The following is a 25452-nucleotide window of genomic DNA, read 5'->3' as shown; positions in this document are numbered from 1 at the left end:
TCTGTCCGTCCGTCTGTCCGTCTGTCCGTCTGTTGTCCCGGATTTTATTAGACAGATAATCTCCGAAAGTACTCGACCGATTGTTGTGAAATTTTGTACTTATATTAAGAATATCATGTAGATGGTAAAACGCTAACCAAAATTTGTCTAATCATCCCCACCACTAATGCGATGACGTCACTTCAAAATTGTACATAGTAAATGGGTTTTCAATTGTATAAAATAACATAGTCCTACACATGTAGTTTACAACTCTGAATCGACTTTTCACCCGAAACGTCCAGATTTTTGGAAAAAAAATCAAAATTATAAAACAACATTTTGAAATTTAATTTTTAATCTGCTAACCAGAATGCTTTGAAATGTTGCAGATGTTTTAAGGCTACAAAGAGCATCATAAATCTTTAGTCAAAAAATATTTGCTTATCCCCTCCAAAAACTTGATGACGTCAGCTCAAAAGTTTGTGGAATAAATCATATCTAAAATGTACGAAATATGATGAGTCTGTACTTGTGATCTATCACTCCATTCATATTTTTTGGATTTGCATATACAGGGTGATTCAAGAAAATAAATGAAAGCGTAAATTTATTTTACTGATTTACTCAGGAACTACAAAACCGAATGCTTCGAAATCTTGAAGATATTTTAAAATTATCATAAGCATGGTAAATTTTTGATCAAAACGTATTTGGTCGTCCCCCCTAAAAAATTTATGACGTCACCACAAAATTTTGCTGAATAAATCCTATCTAAAATGTACAAAATATGGTGAGTTTCTTCTTGTGATTTATCATTCCATTCAAATTTTTTCGATTTGCATATACAGGGTGACTCAAAAAAATTAATGAATGCGTAAATTTATTTTATTGATTTAATCAGGAACTACAAAACCCAATGCTTTGAAATCTTGCAGATGTTTTAAGGTTATAAAGAGCATAATAAATTTTTAGTCAAAATATATTTGGTTATCTTCTACAAAAAACTGATGACGTCAGCTCAAAAGTTTGCCGAATAAATCGTATCTAAAATGTACAAAATATGATGAGTCTGTACTTGTGATTTATCATTCCATTCATATTTTTGGATTTGCATATGCAGGGTGACTCAAAAAAATTAATGAAGGCGTGAATTTATTTTATCGATTTAATCAGGAATTACAAAACCGAATGCTTTGAAATCTTGGGAATATTTTAAAGTTATTATAAGCATGGTAAACTTTTGTTCAAAATGTATTTGTTCATCCCTCCTAAAAAAATTGATGACGTCACCCTTAAATTTTGCTGAATAAATCCTATCTAAAATGCAAAAAATATGATGAGTTTGTACTTGTGATTTATCATTCCATTCATATTTTTTAGATTTTCTTAAGAGGTGGTTCAAAAAAATTAATGAAGTCAATTTATTTTATTGATTAAATTAAAGGCAACACTTATTATTAGTATTACACCCCAACCAACCCAATTTGGTAGACACAAAATTTGTTAAAGGAAAAACTCGGTTGAAACATAAGGGTGGCACGCTTATTTACATCGACTTTAACATTACAGACCTGCATTTGTTTTATGCGGTCACTTGATTCCGCGAATGTGAAATAGACAGGTTTATAATCAACCAATTGTGAATTTCACCGTCAAGAATTAAAACAAAACCCAATGTTTTATATAATAAGCGGAAAAGTCGAAGCAATAAAACCGATGGTCGTTTTGTTTACAGTTTCTCTGTTCGACTCTCACGTATGCTGTTACGCCTGTCATCTTAAATTAAGAATGTTTATACATATACGATTTTCAGTTGCCTCTGATACGTAGGTATACGTGAGTAAATTGTTTCGTTATTTTATTGATTATTACAAATCAATATTCAAAACGACCCAATTCAATTTCCCGAAAATTTGAGAATATAATAATTTTATTCTTAGTATTACACTACATCTATCCCAACTGATATACGTGTCCTTGCAAAAATGTTGATGACGTCATCGCAATTTTTTTTTAAATTCCCACTACAAAAATGTAATGAGAAAAAAAACACAATAGGCATGCAGTCGTCAAGTTTCCGACAGCGAGGGAAGTACTGTCTAAACTCTTTAGACCAATTTTTTAAAGTGTGATCTGATCCCTACAACTCATGGGATTAGTTCTAAAATTTCTGAAAAACATTTATGGTAATTACACCCTCCGTCCCACAATAAGTGTCCGATTTCTGTATTTTGCTAAATATTATCCTTATTTTTAAAGATGAAGAGGTTCTGTTTACCATATATTTGGCAGTGTTGGGCAGTATCTAATTATATACTTGTATCTAAATAAAGTATCTAGATACATTTTTGGGTATCTAGATAAAATCGAATTTAAGCACAAAATATCTGTATCTAGATACAAAATTCATGGTGCAGATACAGATACATCTTTTTATTTCACTTTTTTTCAGTAGTTATTAGTTGAGTTATACTAGTAGTAATTTTTGATACTTCATGTTGGTGATTTTGGTCACATAAACAAAAATAGAGGTAAGAGGTCCACTAATAGTGTTCTGTCACGGAAATTTTCATGTTTTAAATACCATCATTTCCTACATTGTCGCCTTCAGTATTTATACATCTTTAAATATAATCCTGAGGGGTAATAAATCTAAGCCATCGTAAGATGGTATTTTAAAAACCATAAACCACAATTCACTATTCACTGCATTTTAAGCTTGTCGGGGCAATGCATTTTATCTGTGAACCTGAGCAACCCGGATCCGGTAGGCCCGCTGGTTGTATTTGTGTTATTAAATAAGAGTAATTTTAATAGTAAAAATATTTGTTTAAGGTATGTTATTATTTTTAGAAAATAATAATTGCGTGTTACATAATGATTAATTTTTTCAATTAGCACAAATTTTTTCTCTCGCATAAATTGCATATTTGTTACTGTTTTATATCTTTATTTTTCAGACAAATGTAGCATCTTTTCCTGTTGCCACATGTGTCATTTCTTCACTTTTTCATTGTTGAACCTAACGCGAGGCGGACTTGGCAGGTCCGTTTTGCCCTAGAAAGTGCCGATTATGTTTAAGTGTAAATCTTGGGCAATAAAATTAATATTTTTACAACCCCTCGGTAGAATAATTTATCGTGAACTATTCTCAGAAATCGTGAAACGAGATTAAAATAAAATGAGTTTCAACAAAAATCTGAAAATTTAAAGTTGCACTCTGGTGATTCCGGCCTGCCAGGCAGCCTTTGATCCTATAAGGGGTTTAAATACCTTTCTAAGAAATTATACTTATTTTGCCTTAAATGGAACCATCAATTCTTCCTAAAATGTATATACCTGCCGCACTGGGATAGACGATAACCGGACATGGTCATAAAACCATTGTAAGCCGACATTGAAAAATAATAATTTTTGACAGGTTGCCGATAACAGACCTTCAGCACAGAATAATCATTTTCCGTATTCATTTGAAATATTAATTTTAATGCTGGTAAGCCTACGTAATAAATATTGCACAATTTGCGACACATCGAACAGCGAAGCGATGGCCTATTTACAGGAAAAAAGAAAAGATTTTTCAGTCTTGAATAACTATGCTACAGTAAAATGTTTATTTTTTAAATTTAATACCACAATCCCTTCTTCTGCACCTGTGGAACGGGTGTTTAGTAGCGAAAACCAAATTCTGACACCAAGAAGCAATAATTTAGGCGACAATACGTTCGAAATGTTGTTAATTTTAAAAAATTCATTAAACAATACATAAAATAATACATAAACATGTTTTCAGTTATTTTAATCGCCAAAGCTTCAAAAAGTATCTGTTTTCTTGTATCTGTTATCTAGATACATTTCGAAAAAATCGAAAACAATCTGTATATAGATACTTTTATCTTCCATATATCTATATCTGTATCTAGATATTTTTAAAAGTATTTGTCCCCAACACTGGTATTTGGTGTATGTCGAATGCAACATTTTAATGTGAAAAGAACTTTGAAGGTGTTTGTTTTTATCAACAATAATTCTTTGCTTCTAAACTAATTTAAAGAGACATTGTTTAAAATGCATAATTTAACAGAAGAGCTCGTCAGGGCATCTATCACTTTTCAACAAAAACTGTCGATTTTGGCATGAAGAACGATTCTAGAAAGTGTCTCTTTGTGAATGTTGCTTTTATATGATTCAGAACACAAGAATAAATACGTGAACTCTCAAAAAATATATCATACTAACATGATAGATAGAATTTTGGAGGCTTCAATTTTTTTTTTTTTTTTAGAGAATATGAAAGAGTCTTGAGGACCCTTGATGATCTGTGTTTGAATAAATTGCAAGGAATGTTAAAGTCCTGATTTTTTTTAAAAAGGATCTCCGGGCTCGTAGTGACTTTTGTGTTTAAAAAATAATGTATTTAAAAAAATCTTGAGGACTTCAATGGTTTTTTGTCTGCTTTTTCTTTTACTATGGAGGAATCTTTTGGAAACCCTGGATGATCTGTTTTTGAACGAATTTTTGAAGAATCTTCGGGGATTTCTCGATATTTCGTTTTTAAAAGGTTCTCCGGACTCCTAGTGTCTTTTATTTTGTAAAAATTTAAAAGAATCTTGAGCGGCCCTCGTGTTTTTTTTTGGATTTATTTTTAGGAAAAATATGAAAGATCTTGAGGACCTTTGATATAATCGGTTTTTGAATTGAATTGAAAAGAATTTTGGAGGCCACAACTTTTTTTTTTAGAGAATATGAAAGAGTCTTGAGGACCCTTGATGATCTGTGTTTGAATAAACTTCAAGGAATGTTAAAGTCCTGATTTTTTTTTGAAAGGATCTCCGGACTCATAGTGACTTTTGTACTTAAAAAATAATGTACATAATTAAAAAAAACTTGAGGACTTCAATGGTTTTTTGTCCGCTTTTTTTTAATATGGAGGAATCTTTTGAAAACCCTGGATGATCTGTTTTTGAACGAATTTTTAAAGAATCTTTAGGAATTTCTCGATATTTCGTTTTTAAAAGGATCTCCGGACTCTTGGTGTCTTTTATGTTTGAAATAGAAAGAAATCTTCGGGACCGTGGTTGTTTCTTGCTTTTTTTTTCTAATTTTTTGGAAAGAATATGAAAGAAGTTTAAGAAGCTTTGAGGACTGTTTTTAATAAATTTTAAAAAATCTTGAAGGGCCCAAAAATTTTGTTTTTAAAAGGATCTCCGGACCCTAGTGTCTTTTATTTTGTAAATATTTAAAAGAATCTCGAGCGGCCCTCGTGTTTTTTTTTGGATTTATTTTTAGGAAAAATATGAAAGATCTTGAGGACCTTTGATAATCGGTTTTTCAATTGAATTGAAAAGAATTTTGGAGGCCACAACTTTTTTTTTTTTTTAGAGAATATGAAAGAGTCTTGAGGACCCTTGATGATCTGTGTTTGAATAAACTTCAAGGAATGTTAAAGTCCTGATTTTTTTTGGAAAGGATCTCCGGACTCGTAGTGACTTTTGTGTTTAAAAAATAATGTATTTTAAAAAATCTTGATGACTTCAATGGTTTTTTGTCTGTTTTTTTTTTAATATGGAGGAATCTTTTGGAAACCCTGGATGATCTATTTTTGAACGAATTTTTGAAGAATCTTCGGGGATTTCTCGATATTTCGTTTTTAAAAGGATCTCCGGACTCTTGGTGTCTTTTATGTTCGAAATAGAAAGAAATCTTCGGGGTCGTGGTTGTTTCTTGCTTTTTTTTGGAAAGAATATGAAAGAAGTTTGAGAAGATTTGAGGATCTGTTTTTAATGAATTTTAAAAAATCTTGAAGGGGCCCAAAAATTTTGTTTTTAAAAGGATCTCCGGACTCCTAGTGTCTAATACAAATCAAAATTTTAATTTGTTTTGGTTAATAAGATGTTATCTTTGTTGTAATAATAATAATTTTTCATTAAGAAATACATTGTTCTAATTAAAAAAATCAATTTTATTAGAAATGACAGGAAGTATGAAAAACGAGTAAGCAATAGAGGGCCTAAACGATGGCCAGCTCCCAACCCAGATTTGACGTCAGCAGATTTAATTTGTGGTGGCATAAAAGATTTGCCGTTTTTCGATCCTTGCGTAATTTAGAGACATTAAAAAATAAATATTAGAAATTTTTGTGCCTTTTTAACACATAGTACTTTATTAACCGCAACAAGTTGCGAACTAATAAGTTTTGTGTTCAGTTTGAACAAATGCTTAAGGGCTAGTTTCATAATTAAAACTTTTACATTCCAGTTAGCGACTTTGGAAAAACGGCAGATTTCCGAAGAAACGAAGCCGAAAATGACTTCTGGATATCGAAATCTACAAGAAAATGTCTTCAACTAATATTTGTGTTTTATTTTTGGATAAATTTAAAGGAATCTGGTGTTTTGTTGCTGGATGAACCTGAAAAAATCTTTTAAGCTTTCAGTGTTTTATTTTTTACGAATTTGAAAAAGTCTTGAGAATACCAGTGTTTTTTTTTTTTAAATTCGGAAATCTCTTGGGCACACATAGTGTATTATTTTGGGGGACTTTGGTGTTCTATTTTTGGAAAATTCTGACCTACCTGTTTCTAAGTTAATTTTGGGACCCCCTTTTTTTTTTGAAAAATTTAAAACCATCTTGAGGTTCTAGGTATTCCTGTTTGGAAAGAATTTGAGAGCGGTTTGGAGGCTCTACTGTCTTTTTTTATAAATAATTTAATTAAACTTCTTAGAGGATACGTCATTTGCTAAAATCAGCCTTATCTTACCAGGTACTTGCCCCGCCCACCCACCCTCTTTTTTCTTGGAAGGTATGTCATTTGCCAAAATCAGTCTTATCTCATCAAATACTATTAGTGTAATTTATCTATCAAAATCAATTCAAAAATATAAAATATGTTACAATGTAAACAAGGGTTACCTTACTTAGACAGCACTTCCCTCGCTTCTTAACTACAATTGAACAAATACAGCTTCATCGAAAAGTTATAAAACTTAATTTTGCGTTTTTTTTATGATAACGCCTAAGTTAAAATAAAGATACGTGGTGACTGTTGAAGTACAGGTAAAGAAGCATGTTATGCGTATGTTACAAGTTAGTTTTAACAAAGACACTTTATCAATTTGATGAGGAAGAGTGTACCTAATAGTACTAATGACAGTTCTGTATTTTCAAATTTTCGACAAAATAGCATGAATCGTTCTTGATTTGATCAATAAAGAAGCTGCAACGGAACCGATGGTTGTCAAATTTTAAAATACATATGCCTAGAGAGGATTAAACTCCAACAAAAAAGTTGGTCGAAGGCTATTTCGCCAGAACTTCCTTCGTTTCTGAAGTACAGTAGAACCAATCCAGCTTTTTCGAAAAATTATAAAATTTGATTTTGCGAATTTATTTTTTTATGAAAACCTATATAATTTAAAATAAAGATGTGTATGTAATGTGAAAGTAAATGTAAAGAAGCATACTACGCGTATGTTACAAATTAATTTTTTCTTTTAAAAAATATGAGATGACGTCATAAATTTTTTGGAAGGGGATAAACATACATTTTGATTAACGATAACCTTAAAATTTTAGAGCATTCGGTTGTGCAGTTTCAAAGTTAAATCGCAAAAATCTGGATGTCTACTGTGAAAACAACACGCATTCTTACATCACAAATGACCAAGTATAAAAAAAATATGACTGTAAATTATGGAGATAACGTCATCCCATTGGTGGTGGGGATGATCAGCCAAATTTTGGTTAGCGTTTTACCATCTACATTCTTAATTTACGTACCAAATGTGACAACAATCCGTCCAGTAGTTTCGGAGATTCTCGTCTAATAAAAATCGACACAGACAGGCAGACAGACGGAAGCGGTGAATCACTCTCTAGGGAAGGCTCAGCTTCCTATGGTCTCTCTGTAGCTGCGGCCCTATCTACGACTCATGTGAAGTCGAGAAAATGTCAAAAGTACCAAGTCGCCCGATGAACTCGATTACTATACTTCCTTAGCTTACGCTCAATAAGTAAAAAACTCGCCTCTCAGCAACAGTAACAACTTGAATTGATTATGTTTATACACCGGAATAATGTCACGTAGAAATTAGTTTGATTTGAACGAGTTTGTCGCCTCAAAACAGGGGACTAAAATTATTAATTACGGCACAATCGAACAACATGTTCTGAATACATATTATTATAATTATTATTTAATCATTATTAAATAAAGATGTGCGTATTCTCACATTTTCGAGAAAATCTTAATTTGATCAATAAAAATAAAATAATAATAATACAATTAAAAACTGAGAAGTCGAAAAATTGAAAGATCTAAGAATCGAGGAATCGAAAAAATGAAAAACATCAAAATTGTACAATTAAAAAAACAAAATAAAACGAAACAGTATAGGATGAAAAGTTTGGAAAACAACAACTTGAAAAATTGAAAAAATGGCAAATTGAAAAATGGAAAGATTAAAAATTGAGAAACTTAAAATCGAAAAAATGCGAAATTTTGATAATTTGAAATATTGAAAATTAAAGAAATCGGAAAATCGAATAACTGAGAAATCCAAAAACTGCAAAACTGAAAAACTTAAGAATTGTGAAATCGAAAACTGAAAATTTAAAAACTGAATAAACGAAAAATTATAAAATCGAAGTAAACATCGAAAAAACAAAGAAAATGAAGAAACGAAGAATTGTGATATAAAACCGAGAAAATGAAAAAAAATCCGAAATGAAGGATAAAAATCAAGCACTTAAAAAATTATGTTATGGTTCAAAATTTGCCGTGCTTTCGATAACTTTAAAACGCCTGCAAAATTTCAAAACATTCGGTTTTGCAGTTCCTGATTTAATCAAGAAAATGAACTGACTCACTCACTTTTTTTTATTGCCCTGTATAAGAAATTCTAAAAATATGAAGATAATGAATCACAAGTATAGACTCAGCATATTTTGCGCATTTTCGGTAGGATGTATTATTACTATTTTGATTTTTTTTCCAAAAATCTGGTTGCCTTGGCTAAATACTTAACACGTATTCATAAACTACACGTATATGAGTATGTTATTTTATACAACATAAAACCCATTTACTATGTACAATTTTGAGAGATTATTAGACAAAGTTTGGTTAGCGTTTTACCATCTACATAATATTCCCAATATACGTATAAAATTTGACAACAATCGGTCTGGTAGTTTCGTAGATTATCTGTTTAATAAAAATCCACACGGACGACGGAAAAACAGACAGACCGAAACTGGAGACCTTTTTTTCGTACTCTGGAGGTCATGTCACATCGAGAAAATATGAAAGTAACCATTCGCCGGATCGACTTGATTACAATACTTTATTGGCTTACAACACTCGGGAAGTAAAATTTGTCCGTTTATCTTCACTTCCATCGGGCGACTGGCTAGTTTCCTGTTTTCTCAACGTTTCAGGACCCCCAGGATACGACAAAATTCGTCTTCCATTTACGTTTGTCTGTCGAAACTACTGGATTGATTGTAGTCATTTTTTGTATGTATATTAGGATTGTCATGTAGTAAGGGTAACCAGAATTTGGCTAATCGACATAAAATTTCCAAATCAGAAAAACATCTTTATATCAATGACTCTAGCCGTGAAAACCGCTGAATCTATATTACATTATTGTACAATAACATACTCGTATACTTGTGGTGTATGAATTTGCTTTGAGTTTTTACCTAATGCCATTGGCGGCTCGTGATTTTTGGAATGGGGAGACACGATTTTATTGATGAGTTAAATATGAAGATATAAAACAGGTTGTTATTACCAATTAATAGACGAATTTGTGTGACGGAAATAAATAAAAAAATACCTACTAAGATAAGACTGATTTTGGCAAATAAGATACCTTTAAGAAAACAGAGGACGCATGGGCGGGGTTAGTACTTATTAAAATACCTAGAACCTCAAGATTGTTTAATTTAAATTGAAAGTATGAGAAATCTAAAAATCGAAAAACCTAAAAAATGGAAGAATTGAAAAATTGAAAAACTGAAAAATTGTGAAATGAAGACGTCGAATAATCCAAACATCGAAAATTGAGAAATAGAGAAATGGGAGAATAAAAAAAAAACTAAAAATCTAAAAGTCCAAAGGTCAAAAAATCAAAAAATTTAAAATTTCAAAAATCGATTAATAATTGAAAATTTAGAAACGCCAACCAAATATTGGCAAATTGAAAAAATAAAAAATCGAGAAATCGAGACTCAGGAAATCGAAAAGTCGAGAAATCGAGAAACGGGAAAATCACAAAATAGAGAAATCTAAAAGCCAAAAAGTCAAAATATCGAGAAATCGAGAAGTTGAAAATTTGGAGGCGCCAAAAATTGAAAAACTGAAAAATCGAAAAATTGAAAAGTCGTCAAACGGAAATATCAGAAAATAAAAACATCCAGAAATCGAAAAAAAAATCTGGAAAATGAAGAAATGAAATATTGAAAAATCTATGTATTGAAATAATCAAAAAATTGAATATTGAAACATTGAAAGATTGAAAAATCGGAAAATTAAAATATCCAAAAATTGAAAAATCCTGAAATTGAAAAATTAAAAAATTTTAGAAATCGAAAAATTGAAGTCCACATAAAAAATTAAAAAACAAAAATAGAAACATGAAAAAAGTTAAAATCTAAAAATTAAAATGTCAAAGAAATGAATCGAAAAATTGAAAAAACGAGAAACCGCAACATCAAAAAATCGAAAAATTGGAAAACTGAAACGATAAAAATAGAAAAATTAAAAATCGATACCTTTATTTTAAGTTACAGAAGTTGTAATAAGAAATACAATTCGCAAAATAGTCTAAATTTTCGAAGAAGCTATTTGTTCGACCGTAGTTCAGGAGCGAGGGAGGTTCGTTGTAAATAAACTTACACCATTTTTTTGGAGTGCTAGGCATCATCTGGTATTTGTAGTTGCAAAGTTGAAACTTTCAATGCCAAACAATCAACAAAAATGTATGAACCAATCACATCCTGTTATCTCTTAAAGGATTTATTTACATAAAGCTATAAATAAAAGCCATAAAAAATGTTTGTGTATTATGCAAATTTTATTAATTTTATATTTTCCGCCTTATAAATGTCTAAGGTTACGCGACAATACATGAATATAATATGTATAATAAGAAAAACTTGTCAAGTCCTGAAAAAATTAATTTTAGTTTTTGCTGGTGGGATATCCAATGTGTAAATTACAACGATCACCTATTGGTCATAAAATCTTGCATGTGCGTTAATTACATCAGGATTTGTTTTACGCAACTGTTTTTATATTTTCTTTATTATCTTTTAGTATAAACATTTTATATTTTTAGGTAATGGTTGTTTTATCACATGCAGGGAAATTCAGGCACATTTTATTAATACAAATAAACATTTTCGCGGATTCGAGCGTCTTCTCGACGTTCATAAAGAGTAAGAAATGGCACGCAAATCATTTAAAGCACAAAACCAAGACAAAAACAAGCTGGTAAATTTGACCGAAAATTTCAATCAATGATCGAAGTACACGATAAAAATTTGGGGAAGGTTATTTCGGACTTCCCTAGCCATTGAAGTACAGTCCAACAAATTCCGTTTCTTGGAAACATAAAATTTGATTTTGCGATTTTTGTTTTTTTGATATCCCGCTTAACTAAGTGTTTATGTTTATATATCGGAAGAATATCCCGTATAAATTTGTTTGATTTGGATGAGTGATTAATTTTATAAAATTTATTTCTTCTGATGAATTCCAACGCTCCAGCTTACAAGCCACGGTTGCGTACTGTCTCTAAAGAAAAAGCGGATTAAACAATAAACAAATCTAATAATAATGAACAAAATTAAGGTAGATTCCTCTTTTTGAGAAGATAAAGTCATTCAAATCAAACTAATTTCTACGTGACATTCTTTCGATGTATGAACGATTAACATCTAACAATATTTTCAAAACCCCGAGCAAAACCAGGTCTGAACTATTACATAAAGTAACTGTACTTACTATACAGTAGAAAATTACGACTACCAGCGCATTCGTGTGTTTCATGAATGGCAGCACGCACTTTTTTCTTCGCCCGAAGAAAAGGTGAACGCCCTGCCCTCCGCAACATCACCACAGACCTATATCACATCATGCAAAACCGTGCTGGAGTATGTACAATCAACATCTACACTGAACACAGAATCAGCTTTTATTCTCTTTGCCAAAACAGGAACTCCATTATGGGAAACCTGCGTAGGTTTGGAATTACAATTGGCGAGCATCGACGGCACGCTGTCTAAACCGCTTCGCTTCTTTTTTTTTAGTAGAACAGGTTAACCTGTTTGATTTAATTTCCAAGAGCGATAAGTGTGTTAATAACAGCATTCCTATCATCCTTCATTGTGTTCTCCGATTTTGTGGTCAGTGGAGCAGCGTATTTCATTGTCACTAGTGCGGAAAGGTCTTCTTTAAGAAAAATCTAAAACCGTTCTTACAGGAAATGAGTATTGTTTTCTGAAAATACAAGCGAAAATGTTTTTATGGCCAAGTTGAGGTCGTTTCATAAACCAGGTTGGCATTCTAAAGTTATCTGTCGATGCACATGGAAGAACAGAATGGACACTACGTTCACCGTGGGAATATTTTCTTTGTACAAAGCTTAATTTTGTATCGTTTCTGGTTATTTTAAGAAACTGAAGTTTCAGCTAAAATCTCGTTAGTACCCATTTTGGTACAGCTTGCCACAGTAAAGAGAAAACGGTTGAAGTTGTTTTAACGCAAAAAAGGTAAATGTTTAGTTGTAGAATTCCATTTAAAGAACTTTCATTGGTCATTAAAAAAGTAAATAATGCGCAACGATTTGTTGACTCATACCTTTAAACATTAATAGCACCTGGTTGCTACGTGAATCAACTGAATAATTAATTGACGTTCAATATAATTCAGTATAATTTCATATTAACAACGTATGATTCAGAAAAATATTAATAATAAACATTGGTTCTCTATTTACCACCGTGTGTATTATTATTTTGGGATAAATTATCACCAAGATTTGGATTATCTTTTCAAGAAGTGGCTGTAGATACGCTTATTTAAAACGCAAACTTCAAATGTAAATTTTCCTTCCGGGTGCTTTACATTGAATGTAACTTTAGTCAAAATAACAAGGATATCGGTTGTCAACTGATAAATAGATTCTTGGTTCCAGTAGAACAAAGATGTTGAATAAGTTAAATATAGCAAACATGCCACACTTTACAATAAGGTTCCCACTTCAATCTTAAAATTAATAGAAATGTTTTCATACACAAGACACTTGAACTCATTTATACAAAAGACATTAAAGTACAATGTACAACATCCTCGAGCATTTATAAAGCGTTCGTCTACGCTTTCAATTATAAAGTCGTAAAAATTTATGTCAAGCGACATGTGATTTGATTCAATTTTCACTTCACGAATAACTGGTTGTTCAGCCTTAATTTATGCAACGAAAACACTTCTTTCTTTTCTTCCTTGTTGCGAATTAACAAACCGCATGACATTTACTTTTTACATCAAGCGTAATTGGCAAAAACCTTTCAGTAATCAAAACATATATTACGTATTTGTAATCGTTATCTTTTTTGCCTCCTTAAACTATTTTAAATGTGCAAGATATACATACAATGTTTGAACGATGGAACGATGACAAACGACTTCCCTCGAAAAAGCACAGCGTTCGGATAAATATTTACCAAATTTTTGCAGAAATGTTTACCGAACCGAATCGAATTTAACGAAAACCTTCTATATTTAAAACTGAATTGTATAAAATAAATTGGTTTTCAAGGTTCCAATCCCACTTTAATTTCATGAATTTCTCTTTGTAGTTGATACACAAAAAGGTATTCACTATTATATGGAACAAAAACTCTGTTTTTACACAAATTGTAGTTATTTAGTCACAACAATAAATTAACAGTTTTTTAATTTGTTGCGTTTTTTTTGCTGTAATTTACACGTCCACAAGTTACAAAGTATTACATAATTGGCAAAGTTAACACGATTGAACAATCTAAATAAATAAACTTATCTTACAGTAGCGAGTAGCACCGATTTGTAGCGTAGCAGTAAAATTGGATGCGTAAGCAACAGTAAATTATGTGTGTGGGAACAAAAAAACTGCACAAATTTTAAATCGCTATAAATCAACTTAGTTTTGAGAAAAGAAAAGAAAATAATTATGCATCAGTTTTTCCAAATGGGGATATCAAAAAGACAACTTATAGCTTTGTAGATATATCTCTGAATTTTTTCAGAATTTTTAGACAACATTTTCAAAAATGAAATTTTACACTATAGTAGTACTTGTTAAATAACCTACCCTCTAAGAAAATAAACGGCGGGTGGGCCAGGCTAGTATTTGTCAAAATAAGACTTATTTTGACAAATGACCTACTCTTCTAAGAAAAGGTACTAACCCCGCCCACCCACCCTTTATTTTCTTAGAAGAGAAGGTCATCTGCCAAAATCAATCTTATCTTGTCAAGTATAAGACTGATTTTTGCGAATGACATATCCTCAAAGAAAATATGAGTGGGTGGGCGGGGCTAGTACTTGTCAAGATGAGACTGATTTTGGCAGATGACATATCCTCTAAGAAAATACGGGAGGGTGGGCGGGGGGCTAGTACTTGCCAAGATAAGACTGGTTTTCGCAGATGACTTATTCTTCTAAGAAAATAAAGGCTGGGTGGGTAGGGCTAGTACTAGCTAAAAATAAAAAAACTTAAAAATCAAAAGATGACAAATTGAAAAAATGAAAAATCGGAAAATTGTACAACTGTTTAATCAGAAAATCAAAATCTGAAATATCGAAAAATAAAAAAAAAATCTTATAAAATCAAATTCGAAATCCTGGTTTTCATTTTTATTTAGTTTTTTGATTTTTCATCTTTTGAATATTTCATTTGATAATAATTTGTTTGACAATTTTGCAGTTTTTAATTCCAATCTTTTGATTTTTTAAGTTTTAACTTTACATTTTTGGAATTTTTCGATTTTCAATTTTTCAAGTTCTCAAGTTAAAATTTTTCCTTTTCACGATTTGTCATTTTTCGATTTTTTAACAAAAAGAACAAATTTATTCGAACTGAAATTCTGAAAAATCGAAAAATCCAAAAATTGAAAATTAGAAACAAAATTTTGAAATGTTTTAAAGTTACGGTGAACATGGCAATCGCTGATCAAAATTACTTTTTACTCCCTTCCAAAAACTCGTTGACAAAAAATCAAAAATCGAAAATTTAAAAAAATAAACATCTACATATTTTCTCGATATTTCTAAAAATCAAATAATTGAGAAATCGGAAATTGCCAAAATTGTAAACTTAAAAAATCGAAAGTTTTTTTCAGTTTCCCAGAGAAATCAAAAATTGAAAGACAGATCAACAAATTGAAAATTTAAAAAGCGAGAAATTGAAAAACTCGAAAGTTGAAAAATCGAAAAACTGAAAAATTTAGTAGTACTCGTTACGATAACTCTGATTTCTGATGATCTACTCTCTAAAAAAACAAAGGGCGGGTGGGCGGGGCTAGCACTTGCTAAATAACCTACTCTCTAAGAAAATAAAGGGTGGGTGGGTGGGGCTAGTACCTTTTCTTAGAAGAGAAGGTTATCTGCCAAAATCAATCTTATCTTGGCAAGTATAAGACTGATTTTTATCCTCTAAGAAAATAAGGGTGGGTGGGCGGGGCTAGTAGTTGTCAAGATAAGACTGATTTTGGCAGATGACCCACTCTTCTAAGAAAATAAAGGGTGGGTGGGCGGGGATAGTACTTGCTAAAAATAAAAAAACTTAAAAATCAAAAAATGACAAATTGAAAAAATGAGAAATTGGAAAATTGTACAACTGTTTAATCGGAAAATCAAAAACTGAAATATCGAAAAATTGAAAAAAAAATCTTATAAAATCCAATTCGAAATTCCAGTTTTAATTTTTTTTAGTTTTTTCATCTTTTGAATATTTCATTTGATAATTTGTTTGATAATTTTGCAGTTTTTAATTCCAATCTTTTGATTTTTTAAATTTTAACTTCACAATTTTGGAATTTTTTGATTTTTAATTTTTCAAGTTCTCAAGTTAAAACTATTCCTTTTCACGATTTATCATTTTTCGATTTTTTAACTAAAAGAACAGATTTATTCGAACCGAAATTTTAAAAAATCGAAAAATTCAAAAATTGAAAATTACAAACAAAATTTTCAGATGTTTTAAAGTTACGGTAAACATGACCTTCCAAAAACACGTGGACAAAAAATTAAAAATCAAAAATTAAAAAAAATAAACATCTATTTTCTCGATATTTTTAAAAATCAATTAATTGAGAAATCGGAAAACTGGCAAAATTGTAAAACTAAAAAATCGAATTTTTTTTTCAGGTGCCCAGAGAAATCAAACATCGAAAGACAGATCAAAAAACTGAAAATTTACAAAGTGAGAAATTGAAAAATTCGAAAGTTGAAAAATCGAAAAACTGACAAATTTAGTAGTACTCGCTACGATAAGACTGATTTTGGCAAATGATCTACTCTCTAAGAAAACAAAGGGGGGGGTGGGTGGGGCTAGTATTTGCCAAAATAAGACTCATTTTGACAAATGAGCTACTCTTCTAAGAAAAGGTACTAATCCCGCAAGTATAAGACTGATTTTTGCAAATAACATATCCTCAAAAAAAATAAGGGTGGGTGGGCGGGGCTAGTACTTGTCAAGATAAGACTGATTTTGGCAGATGACATATCCTCTAAGAAAATAAAGGAAGATGGGCGGGGGGCTAGTACTTGCCAAGATAACACTTATTTTGGCAGATGACTTATTTTTCTAAGAAAATAAAAGCTGGGTAGGGCTAGTACCTGCTAAAAATAAAAAAAATTAAAAATAAAAAAAATAACAAATTGAAAAATTGGACAAATGAGAAATTGGAAAATTGTACAACTGTTCAATCGGAAAATCAAAAACTGAAACATCGAAAAATTGAAAAAAAAAACACATCTTACAAAATCGAATTCCAAATGACAGTTTTCATTTTTTTTTAGTTTTTAGATTTTTCATCTTTTGAATATTTCATTTGATAACTTGTTTGACAATTCTGCAGTTTTTAATTCCAATCTTTCGATTTTTTAAGTTTTAACTTTACAATTTTCGAATTTTTTTATTTTTAATTTTTCACATTCTCAAGTTAAAACTTTTCCTTTTCACGATTTATCATTTTTCGATTTTTTTACTAAAGAACAAATTTATTCAAACCGAAATTCTGAAAAATCGAAAATCCAAAAGTTGAAAAATTGAAATAAAATTTTCAAATGTTTTAAAGTTACGGTAAACATGGCAATCGCTGATCAAAATTACTTTTTACTTCCTTCCAAAAACTCGTTGACAAAAAATCAAAAATCGAAAATTAAAAAAAAATAAACATCTGTTTTCTCGATATTTTTAAAAATCAAATAATTCGGAAAACTGCCAAAATTGTAAAATTAAAAAATCGAAAGTTTTTTTCAGTTGCCCAGAGAAATCAAAACAGATCAACAAATTGAAAATTTAAAAAGGGAGAAATTGAAAAATTCGAAAGTTCAAAAATCGAAAAACTGAAAAATTTAGTAGTACTCGCTGTGATAAAACTGATTTTGGCAAATGATCTACTCTCTAAGAAAACAAAGGGCGGGTGGGTGGGGCTAGTATTTGCCAAAATAAGACTCATTTTGGCCAATGACCTACTCTTATAAGACAATAAAGAATAGGTCATCTACCAAAATCAGTCTTATCTTGGCAAGTATGAGACTGATTTTTGCAAATGACATATCCTCTAAAGACGTAAGGGTGGGTGGGCGGGGCTAGTACTTGTTAAAATAAGACTGATTTTGGCAGATGACCCACTCTTCTAAGAAAATAAAGGGTGGGTGGGCGGGGCTAGTACCTTTTCTTATTAGAAGAGTAGATCATTTGCCAAAGTACTAGCAAATTTCGATCCATTTTCGATGATTTCCTAAATTTAACTATACTTTTTCTTGTAGATAGGGCATTGAAATATCAAATTTTTTTAAAATTTCAAAAAATTTAATACAACACGTCCAGAAGGAAGATCTTGAGTCATTTTTGCATGTTGTCAAGTTCAGTTCGGATTGCAGAGTTTTTGTTCGGATTAAAGAGATATCGACTTCAACTAGCCTCTCTTCGGATTACTGGATGTTCGGATAATCGTGGGTTCGGATTATAGAGGTTATACTGTAATCTTAAATAATGTGGAGTCTTTAGAAAACCACACACTTGGCTACATGAAATTTTACACAAAACATATACTGACCGGCAAAAAAACCGGGCAACCTAAAATATTTCCCAAAACGATTTTAAAAATTATTAATTTAACCAGTGATTGTTATTTTATTAGAGAACCATTCTCTGGTTGACACAGGATGTACAAATTAGCGAAAAAAGAGGTAACAAAATACACAATGAAATTTAATTTAAGAAAGTAATCTCCGAAAAACTATAGGCGCTTAATCTTAAATTTCTAGTGCAAAATGTGTCTACCCGTCCCTCCCCAGAAATTGATAACGTTACTTCAAAATTTCAAATAAACCTCACATGACGTTTACAATGGAATGTTGCTTAAATTTAACTTGATAAGCACATAAATATTGACTTAGTGACAATAAAATGATATCTACTGATTCCCCTAGAAAATCAATGACGACATCTGGAAAAATTTCCTACGATTCACTTAGTTTTTACCACATTTTGGTAAAGTAGTAACTTGTTTGATTGAAAATTAGGTCTATTGGTATAGACAGTATTAAGAATTGGTTTAAATTGATTGATATAAATGGTGTTAAATTTAATTAAAGTTAGTGACTTGTAGAAGGTATCGGTAACGACGTACGTAACAAATACTTGGACCAACCAATGAGTGATATAATTTAAAGTTAGATACTGCTGCTGAAGTTAATATTTTGCCACTTAAATCTTATTGCAAAATAAAACATAAGATTAGATTAGAAGGAACTAATGCATTTAACATTAGAGGCTTTTGGAGAAACCCAATTAATACCTGTTGGGACAAAAACTGTCATTTGCAAAGTCAACAAAAAAGCTATTAGAACTCAGTTTGTTATCATAAATGATAATCAAACAATTCCAATCTTGGGTTTAAAAAGTTGTATTGATTTCAATTTAATTAAACGAGTTGATTTAAATGAGGAAGTAGATTCAAAAAATGATTTCATTAATATGAATAAAGACATTTTTGATGGTTTAGGATCTTTTTCTATTGAAAACATCTAAAAAAAGCTAATTTGGCAACAAGAGTTCCTGCAGCAATTAGAGATCGTTTAGAAAAAAGTTTAAATTTACTTGCTGAAAATGGGATTATTATTAGCAAAATAAATAATGAAACATCTGAATGGGTCAACAAGATAGTTGTTGTTGAAAAGCTAGACAAATCATTACGAATTTGTTTGAATTCTAAAGAACTAAATGAATTTATACTGAGAGACTTTTATGAAATTCCCACTCTGGATGACATAAACCAAAATTAGCTCATAAAAAATTATTTTCACTTTTAGATATCAAAGATGGATTTTGGCATGTGGGACTGACACAAGAATCTATTAGCAAATTTAGTACACCTTTTGGACCAAAGTTTTTCAAAAGTTAAATTTTAAAGCAGGTACTAGATAGAGCTATGCAGTTTAATGTAAAATTTAATCCTGAAAATTGAAATATTGTACAAATGAAGTTAAATATCTAGGCTTCATATTTAATGGGCAAGGTGTAACAGTTGATCCGAGTAAAACAAATGTCATAATAAATTTTAAAAATTATACCAACAAAAAAGAACTACAAAGAATTTTGGGATTAATAAATTATCTTAGAGATTGTATTCTTAATTTAGCTTCCTTAATAGAACCACTAAGAGACTTGTTAAAAAATGATACTGTTTGGTCATGAATGAAAGTAACAGTTTTGAGTGACCATAAACCTTTAGTCAGTTTAGGTCTCGCTCCTCGATCTCACAACGAATAAAAAATTCATCACAATTGAGAATTGAGATCGGGGCGGGTGTGGTATTCTTTGAACAAAAAGAAGTTTATAATTTCTCCTAGACAAACAAGGATTTTGCAGTTAAGCTTCGCCCTCTTGGCTCACGACGAATAAAAAAAATCATCACAATTGAGATGGGGCGGGTGGGCGGGCTTACATTTTGCTTTTTTGTTTTAAAATGTGTAGACTTATTTCGACAACAAGAAACTTAAAACATGTCTAAAATGGTACATTTCTGTAGTAATCAACTTTTGTCTACACCTCCTTTAAATGCGGCAAACGTTTTTTTCTTTGGTAAATTTTTAAAAAATATATTTTTGTTTTTCCGGATTATTTGAACAAATGAACAAAAATGACCACAAATAACAACAAGTTATCCATATGTCTGCACGTTTTTCTCTTGAACAGAGTCTGATTAGACAGTTTTTGAAAATTTTTAGTTTTTAATTCGCCTCTGTTAAGTATTTCCAAAAAAAGCAAAAATAATCTGATTCGCTCTTTGAATATTCTTCCTTAGGCTAGTCTTTTTTATTTTGAATCGACGCCTTTTTACAATTTTTTTTTTTTTTTTTGAAAAACTTGAAAATTATTATTCCGTTTTTATAGGCCAGTCATTTTTCCCTTTCCAACAATATTTTGCAAATCATCTTCCTTTTACTCCTTTTTTATCAAAGATAATTATATGAAAAATTTCCAATTTTTTCTTTTCCATACAACTAATTTTACTTTTTTTTTGAAAATTTTTGGAAAATATTTTTTTCTGGGTTACTTGAAGAGATTAACAAAAATGATCACAACTGATAAAAAGTTATCCATACGTGTACCCATTTTTCTTTTGATTAGGTTCCATTTAGCATTTTTTGACAATTTTAAAAAATTATTCTTTAGTTCATCTCCGTTATTTCCAAAAAAAAGCAAAAATGACCTCAGATTCGCTGTCTGTGAATATTTCTCTTTCCGCTAGTCTTTTAAAACGATGTCCTATCACAGTTTTTTTTTGCCTTTTTTGTTCTTAATATACGTAGCCATTTTTTCGCAACAAGAAACTTAAAACATGGTTAAAATGGTACATTTGTACAAAGGAAATATAGATTTTGCAGTTATGGGGCGGAGTCTAATTGCAAAATCGATATTTCCTTATACAAATTTTCCCGCCCTAGCTCAATTGTGATGATTTTTTATTCGTCGAGAACCAAGGGGGCGGAGCGTAACTGCAAAATATTTATTTCATTACAGGAAATTAAAAACATTTTTTTGAGTATCGTGTTGTTCAAATAATACTATGTATATTAAGAAAAAAAAGAGAAAATATAAACCCCGCCCACCCACCCCATCCCAATTGTGATGATTTTTTTATTCTTAGAAACTTAAAATGTTTTTAAAATGGTAAATTTTTGTAAGGAAATATGGATTTTGCAATTAGGCTCCGCCCCTAGGTCGGCTAACGAATTAAAAAAACTTCATTACTATTTAGATCAGGGCAGGTATGGGTTTTTTCTTAATATACATAGTGTTTTTTGAATAACACGATACTCAAAAATATGTCTTACGTGGTAATTTCTTGTAGAGAAATAATAACGATTCTGCAATTAAATTCCACTCTTTTGGCTCTCAAACGGGGCTTACATTTTGCCTTTTTTACTTGCCGGGGCGTACGCAAAGGAAGTATTGTAATATAGTTGAATGATATTAATATTAAATATTTACCTGGAAGATACACGTATACTGCAGATTTGTTGTCTAGGAATTTTGTTAAAGAAAATGCAAATGAAGAATTATTTATGGAAGATACTGTGCACACTGTCAGAGTTGCGGAAATTAGCTTCACACAACCAAAGTTTGAATAATTAAATTTCGACTCCCCAGCTTTATTTATAAACAACGACGTCATAGCAAAACGCATCTGTGCGTGATGTTCGACGTCCCGCATACTGTTGAATGCGCCAAGGTCATCAAAAAGGTTATGAGTGCAAAAATGTATTTACAGCACATTATCAAGGGGAATACATTACATCGGAAGAATGTCACGTAGACATTTGTTTGATTTGAATGAGTTTATCGCCCCAAAACATGACTAAAATTATTCATAAGCCTCCATTGAACTAAATATTCTGAATGTTATTATAATTTTTACCTTATCATTATTTTATTGTTATAAAGACGAACGTATTCTCACATTTTCCAGAAAATGGGGTGGCTCGTTCTTAATTTGATCAATAATAAATTGACTGATTCATTAATATTTTTGACTCACCTATTTAAGTAAATCTAAAAAATATGAATGTAATGATTAAAAATCTGTTCATATTTTGCACGTTTGCGAAAGAATTTATTCGGCAATTTTTTTTTTTTTTTATTTTTGTGGGGTTGATAAACAGATACATTTTCATTAAAAAGTTACCATGTTTACAATAATTTCAAAACGTCAAGATTTCAAAGTATTCAGTTTTGCAATTCTTGATTTAATCAGTAACATAAATTGACTCAGTCATTAATTTTTTTCACACACCCCGTATAAGCAAATCCAAAAAATATTTATGCAGTGATAAATCACAATTATAGACTCATCATAGTTTGCACAATGCACATTTAAGATAGCATTTTTCCGGAAAAATTTTGGGGTGGCGTGATCATGCCTATGATAACTTTAAAACATCTCCAAGATTTTTTTTTTTGAGTCACCCTGTATATGCAAATCCAAAAAATATGAATGGAATGATAAATCACAAGAAGAGACTCACCATATTTTGTACATTTTAGATAGGATTTATTCGGCAAACTTTTAGGTGAAGTCATCAATTTTTAAGGGGGGATGAGCAATACATACATCAATTAAATAAATTCACCCATTCATTAATTTTTGAGGCAGAAAAGTGACAAAATCAAACAGGTTGCAACTTTTTTCTGAAGAACTGAAGTTTGTGCCTAAACAACTTTGGATAAATTTTTGTCTGCGAAAAGGACCTAGTTATTAAAAATAAGGTCAACAATAAAAACCATGAAGAATGATGCACACAGAGAATAAAGCCATTTTCATACTAATTTATTGAAAACTGATGTTTTTCAATTTAAATCACAGTAGTTTTTATCGTAGATACATATGTATGTATAAGAAAGGAAAAGATAAAAATTCCAACTATACTAATGAAAGCCATAAAATCTGAAAAATTCTTGCATACTATTTTATAAATAAATATCACGTCTTCAATTATTTACTGCGCGTATTTACGTCGATTTAATTCGAATCTATTGGAAATTTGCCATTTCCAGGTAAAACGTTTATCTGAATGTGCACGTAAAGTATAAACGTAATAGACATGCGTGGACAATGTGTCACGAAAGAAAAGAAAATTTGTGTGAAAGAAAATTTCACAAGTATTAATTTGTTTTAGAAATATATATAGTATGTAAATATGCAAACAAAAATTAGGGTTTGTATTTCAATTTATTAGTTACTACGTCCCCTTTATAACGCAAAAAACCAGATTTAATTTTGAATTAATTGTTGTACAAAACATGGATTGTTGTAAAATTAACTGGCGAAATAACAACAACAAATAAATAAATACTTCGGATAGTGTTAATAGTTTTTTGATTTTTTAGGGATACTTCACGTACATACGACGTATGTACCTACGTGTACGTTCTCGCCATGTGGTTGCTGCACGTACAAAATGGCCCTAATTTCATGGTCAAATTCTTGAAAATATAAATTAAAAAACCATCAAGGCGAATGCGCATTAACATATACGTTTAGAACGTTTAATTTCCAATTAATTATTAATAACTACATAACAAATAATCGTGGAATGCGTAACAGACTAAAACAAATTCTTTAATCCCGTTTCGAGTAAAAATATGTCACGTAAGAAGAACATATTCTACACTATAAAAATCCGATACTCACAATCGACTGCAACAAAACATTCAGTAAAGTCTTCAACCACCTCCCTCTGATCAATCACATATTCCAGAGGACCAGTGTTCAGATCCAAGCCTCGGTGCTACGAACAAAACAATAATATCAGCAACACAACCACCTCAAGACCACACACGGACGTACAGACGTGTAATGACTAACAATGCTTTCAGCTGTTCACTGTTGTGTTGTTGCCTCAACTTCTAAACACAAAGAGCAGCTGAGAGCCGAAGAATCAATAATTCGCGACCTAGTCTGAAGCGCACCCCCGCAGTGGCGCCATCCCCAAACAAACATTTCGTACAAAATTACCGCGTGCATGAGCCAAACACGGAAATTGGGTTGGATTTCGTCATGTTTATAGTATTTACACACGAAACAGGAAGTAGGGCTATTCTGGCCCCGTGTTGTTTATATTTAAATCTTGAACTGCACTGTGCTGTTTTCAGCGAGATAACGACTGTTTGACCTCATTGTTCGAAAGATGAGTGGAGTTGCAGCTGCTTACGCTTTAACACACCATTGTTTTTACAGTTAAATAATATGTATTACATTATTTAATAACAATTTTTTTGTTGTTGCATGACATAACCTCAAAAGCTCTTGTCGATGGTCGATTATTAATTAAACTCACCTGAGGAAGGTATAGTCACATATCATTGCTACAAATGTCCTTTAACTTTTTACACACACAACAAAAATAATATTTGTGGCAAAAATGAAGCTGGTAACGAGTGTAGTTGTTGGTCCGCCTTATTCTTGTGTATTACTGGTTGCAGAACGTATAGGTAGCAATTACTTGTTTGAAAGAAAATACAAAATTTTTAGTACAATTTGTTTAAACTCAGATTCTTACAAATGAAAATTAAGGATCTTTCTTCAATGATCAGACGATTTTTGATTAGAGTTTTACCATCTACACGATATTCCTAAAATACCTATGAAATCTGACATTCGATCCAATAAAAAGGTCATGAAACGTCGAGAAAACATAAAAGTAACAATTCTCCGGATAAATCCTATAAAATGAATTAAGAAAGTCGGTACATATAGGCAACCATGTGTAACTTTAGATCCCTTGCTGGTAGTTCGGTAGCTCATCTAGGGAATTTATGGATAGTAATCTGGTAAGGGGGTTGGTAGTATAGCAGACTGATCTGGCTGAGATACGTCACTTGTTTTCTGTCTGGTATAGGTGCAATCAGAGGTGTAACCACGCGGTAAGCATTATTATAAATTTTATTTTTCCTGTATTACATTGAAAAAATAAGCGACTTTATTCAAGTCAAAGTTTTTAAATATCATTTAAATTGGAAAGATTCTCATTTGCAAATTCTAAAATAGTAAATAATTCGCAGTATTCACGATTTATTTTTTTTTCGTTTCTACTCGGAAACGCCTCTCAAAGTGACGTGCGTACCGAACGATATTGTATGTTTTCGACCATATTTAACACGTGTTTTTTTGTGCGATTGG

General features: G+C 31.0%; 1 protein-coding gene across 3 annotated transcripts in view; it reads right to left on the bottom strand.

Annotated features, from left to right (window-relative positions):
• Positions 1 to 24724, bottom strand: part of LOC135139325 (tripartite motif-containing protein 2-like) — an 80642-nt gene extending 55918 nt beyond the window's left edge. The window contains exons 1-2 of one of the 3 annotated variants that reach the window (XM_064069525.1): positions 24611 to 24724; positions 23965 to 24061 (exon numbers count right to left, since the gene is read on the bottom strand). In XM_064069525.1, coding sequence (XP_063925595.1) covers positions 23965 to 23984 — 20 coding nt within the window. In that variant the 5' untranslated portion in view covers positions 23985 to 24061; positions 24611 to 24724. Of the gene's footprint in view, positions 1 to 11995; positions 12115 to 23964; positions 24062 to 24120; positions 24447 to 24610 lie in introns of those variants that run through there. The other 2 variants (XM_064069524.1, XM_064069527.1) reach the window with 2 other exon arrangements.
• Between the last annotated feature and the right edge of the window lie 728 nt (positions 24725 to 25452).

The sequence above is a fragment of the Zophobas morio genome, unplaced genomic scaffold (assembly GCF_036711695.1).
Source record: "Zophobas morio isolate AGI-343-1 ecotype UQ-CSIRO unplaced genomic scaffold, CSIRO_AGI_Zmor_V1 ptg000031l, whole genome shotgun sequence".
Taxonomy (NCBI): domain Eukaryota; kingdom Metazoa; phylum Arthropoda; class Insecta; order Coleoptera; family Tenebrionidae; genus Zophobas; species Zophobas morio.
Note: the sequence above shows the minus strand (reverse complement) of the source record. Positions and strands in the feature narration are given on the sequence as shown.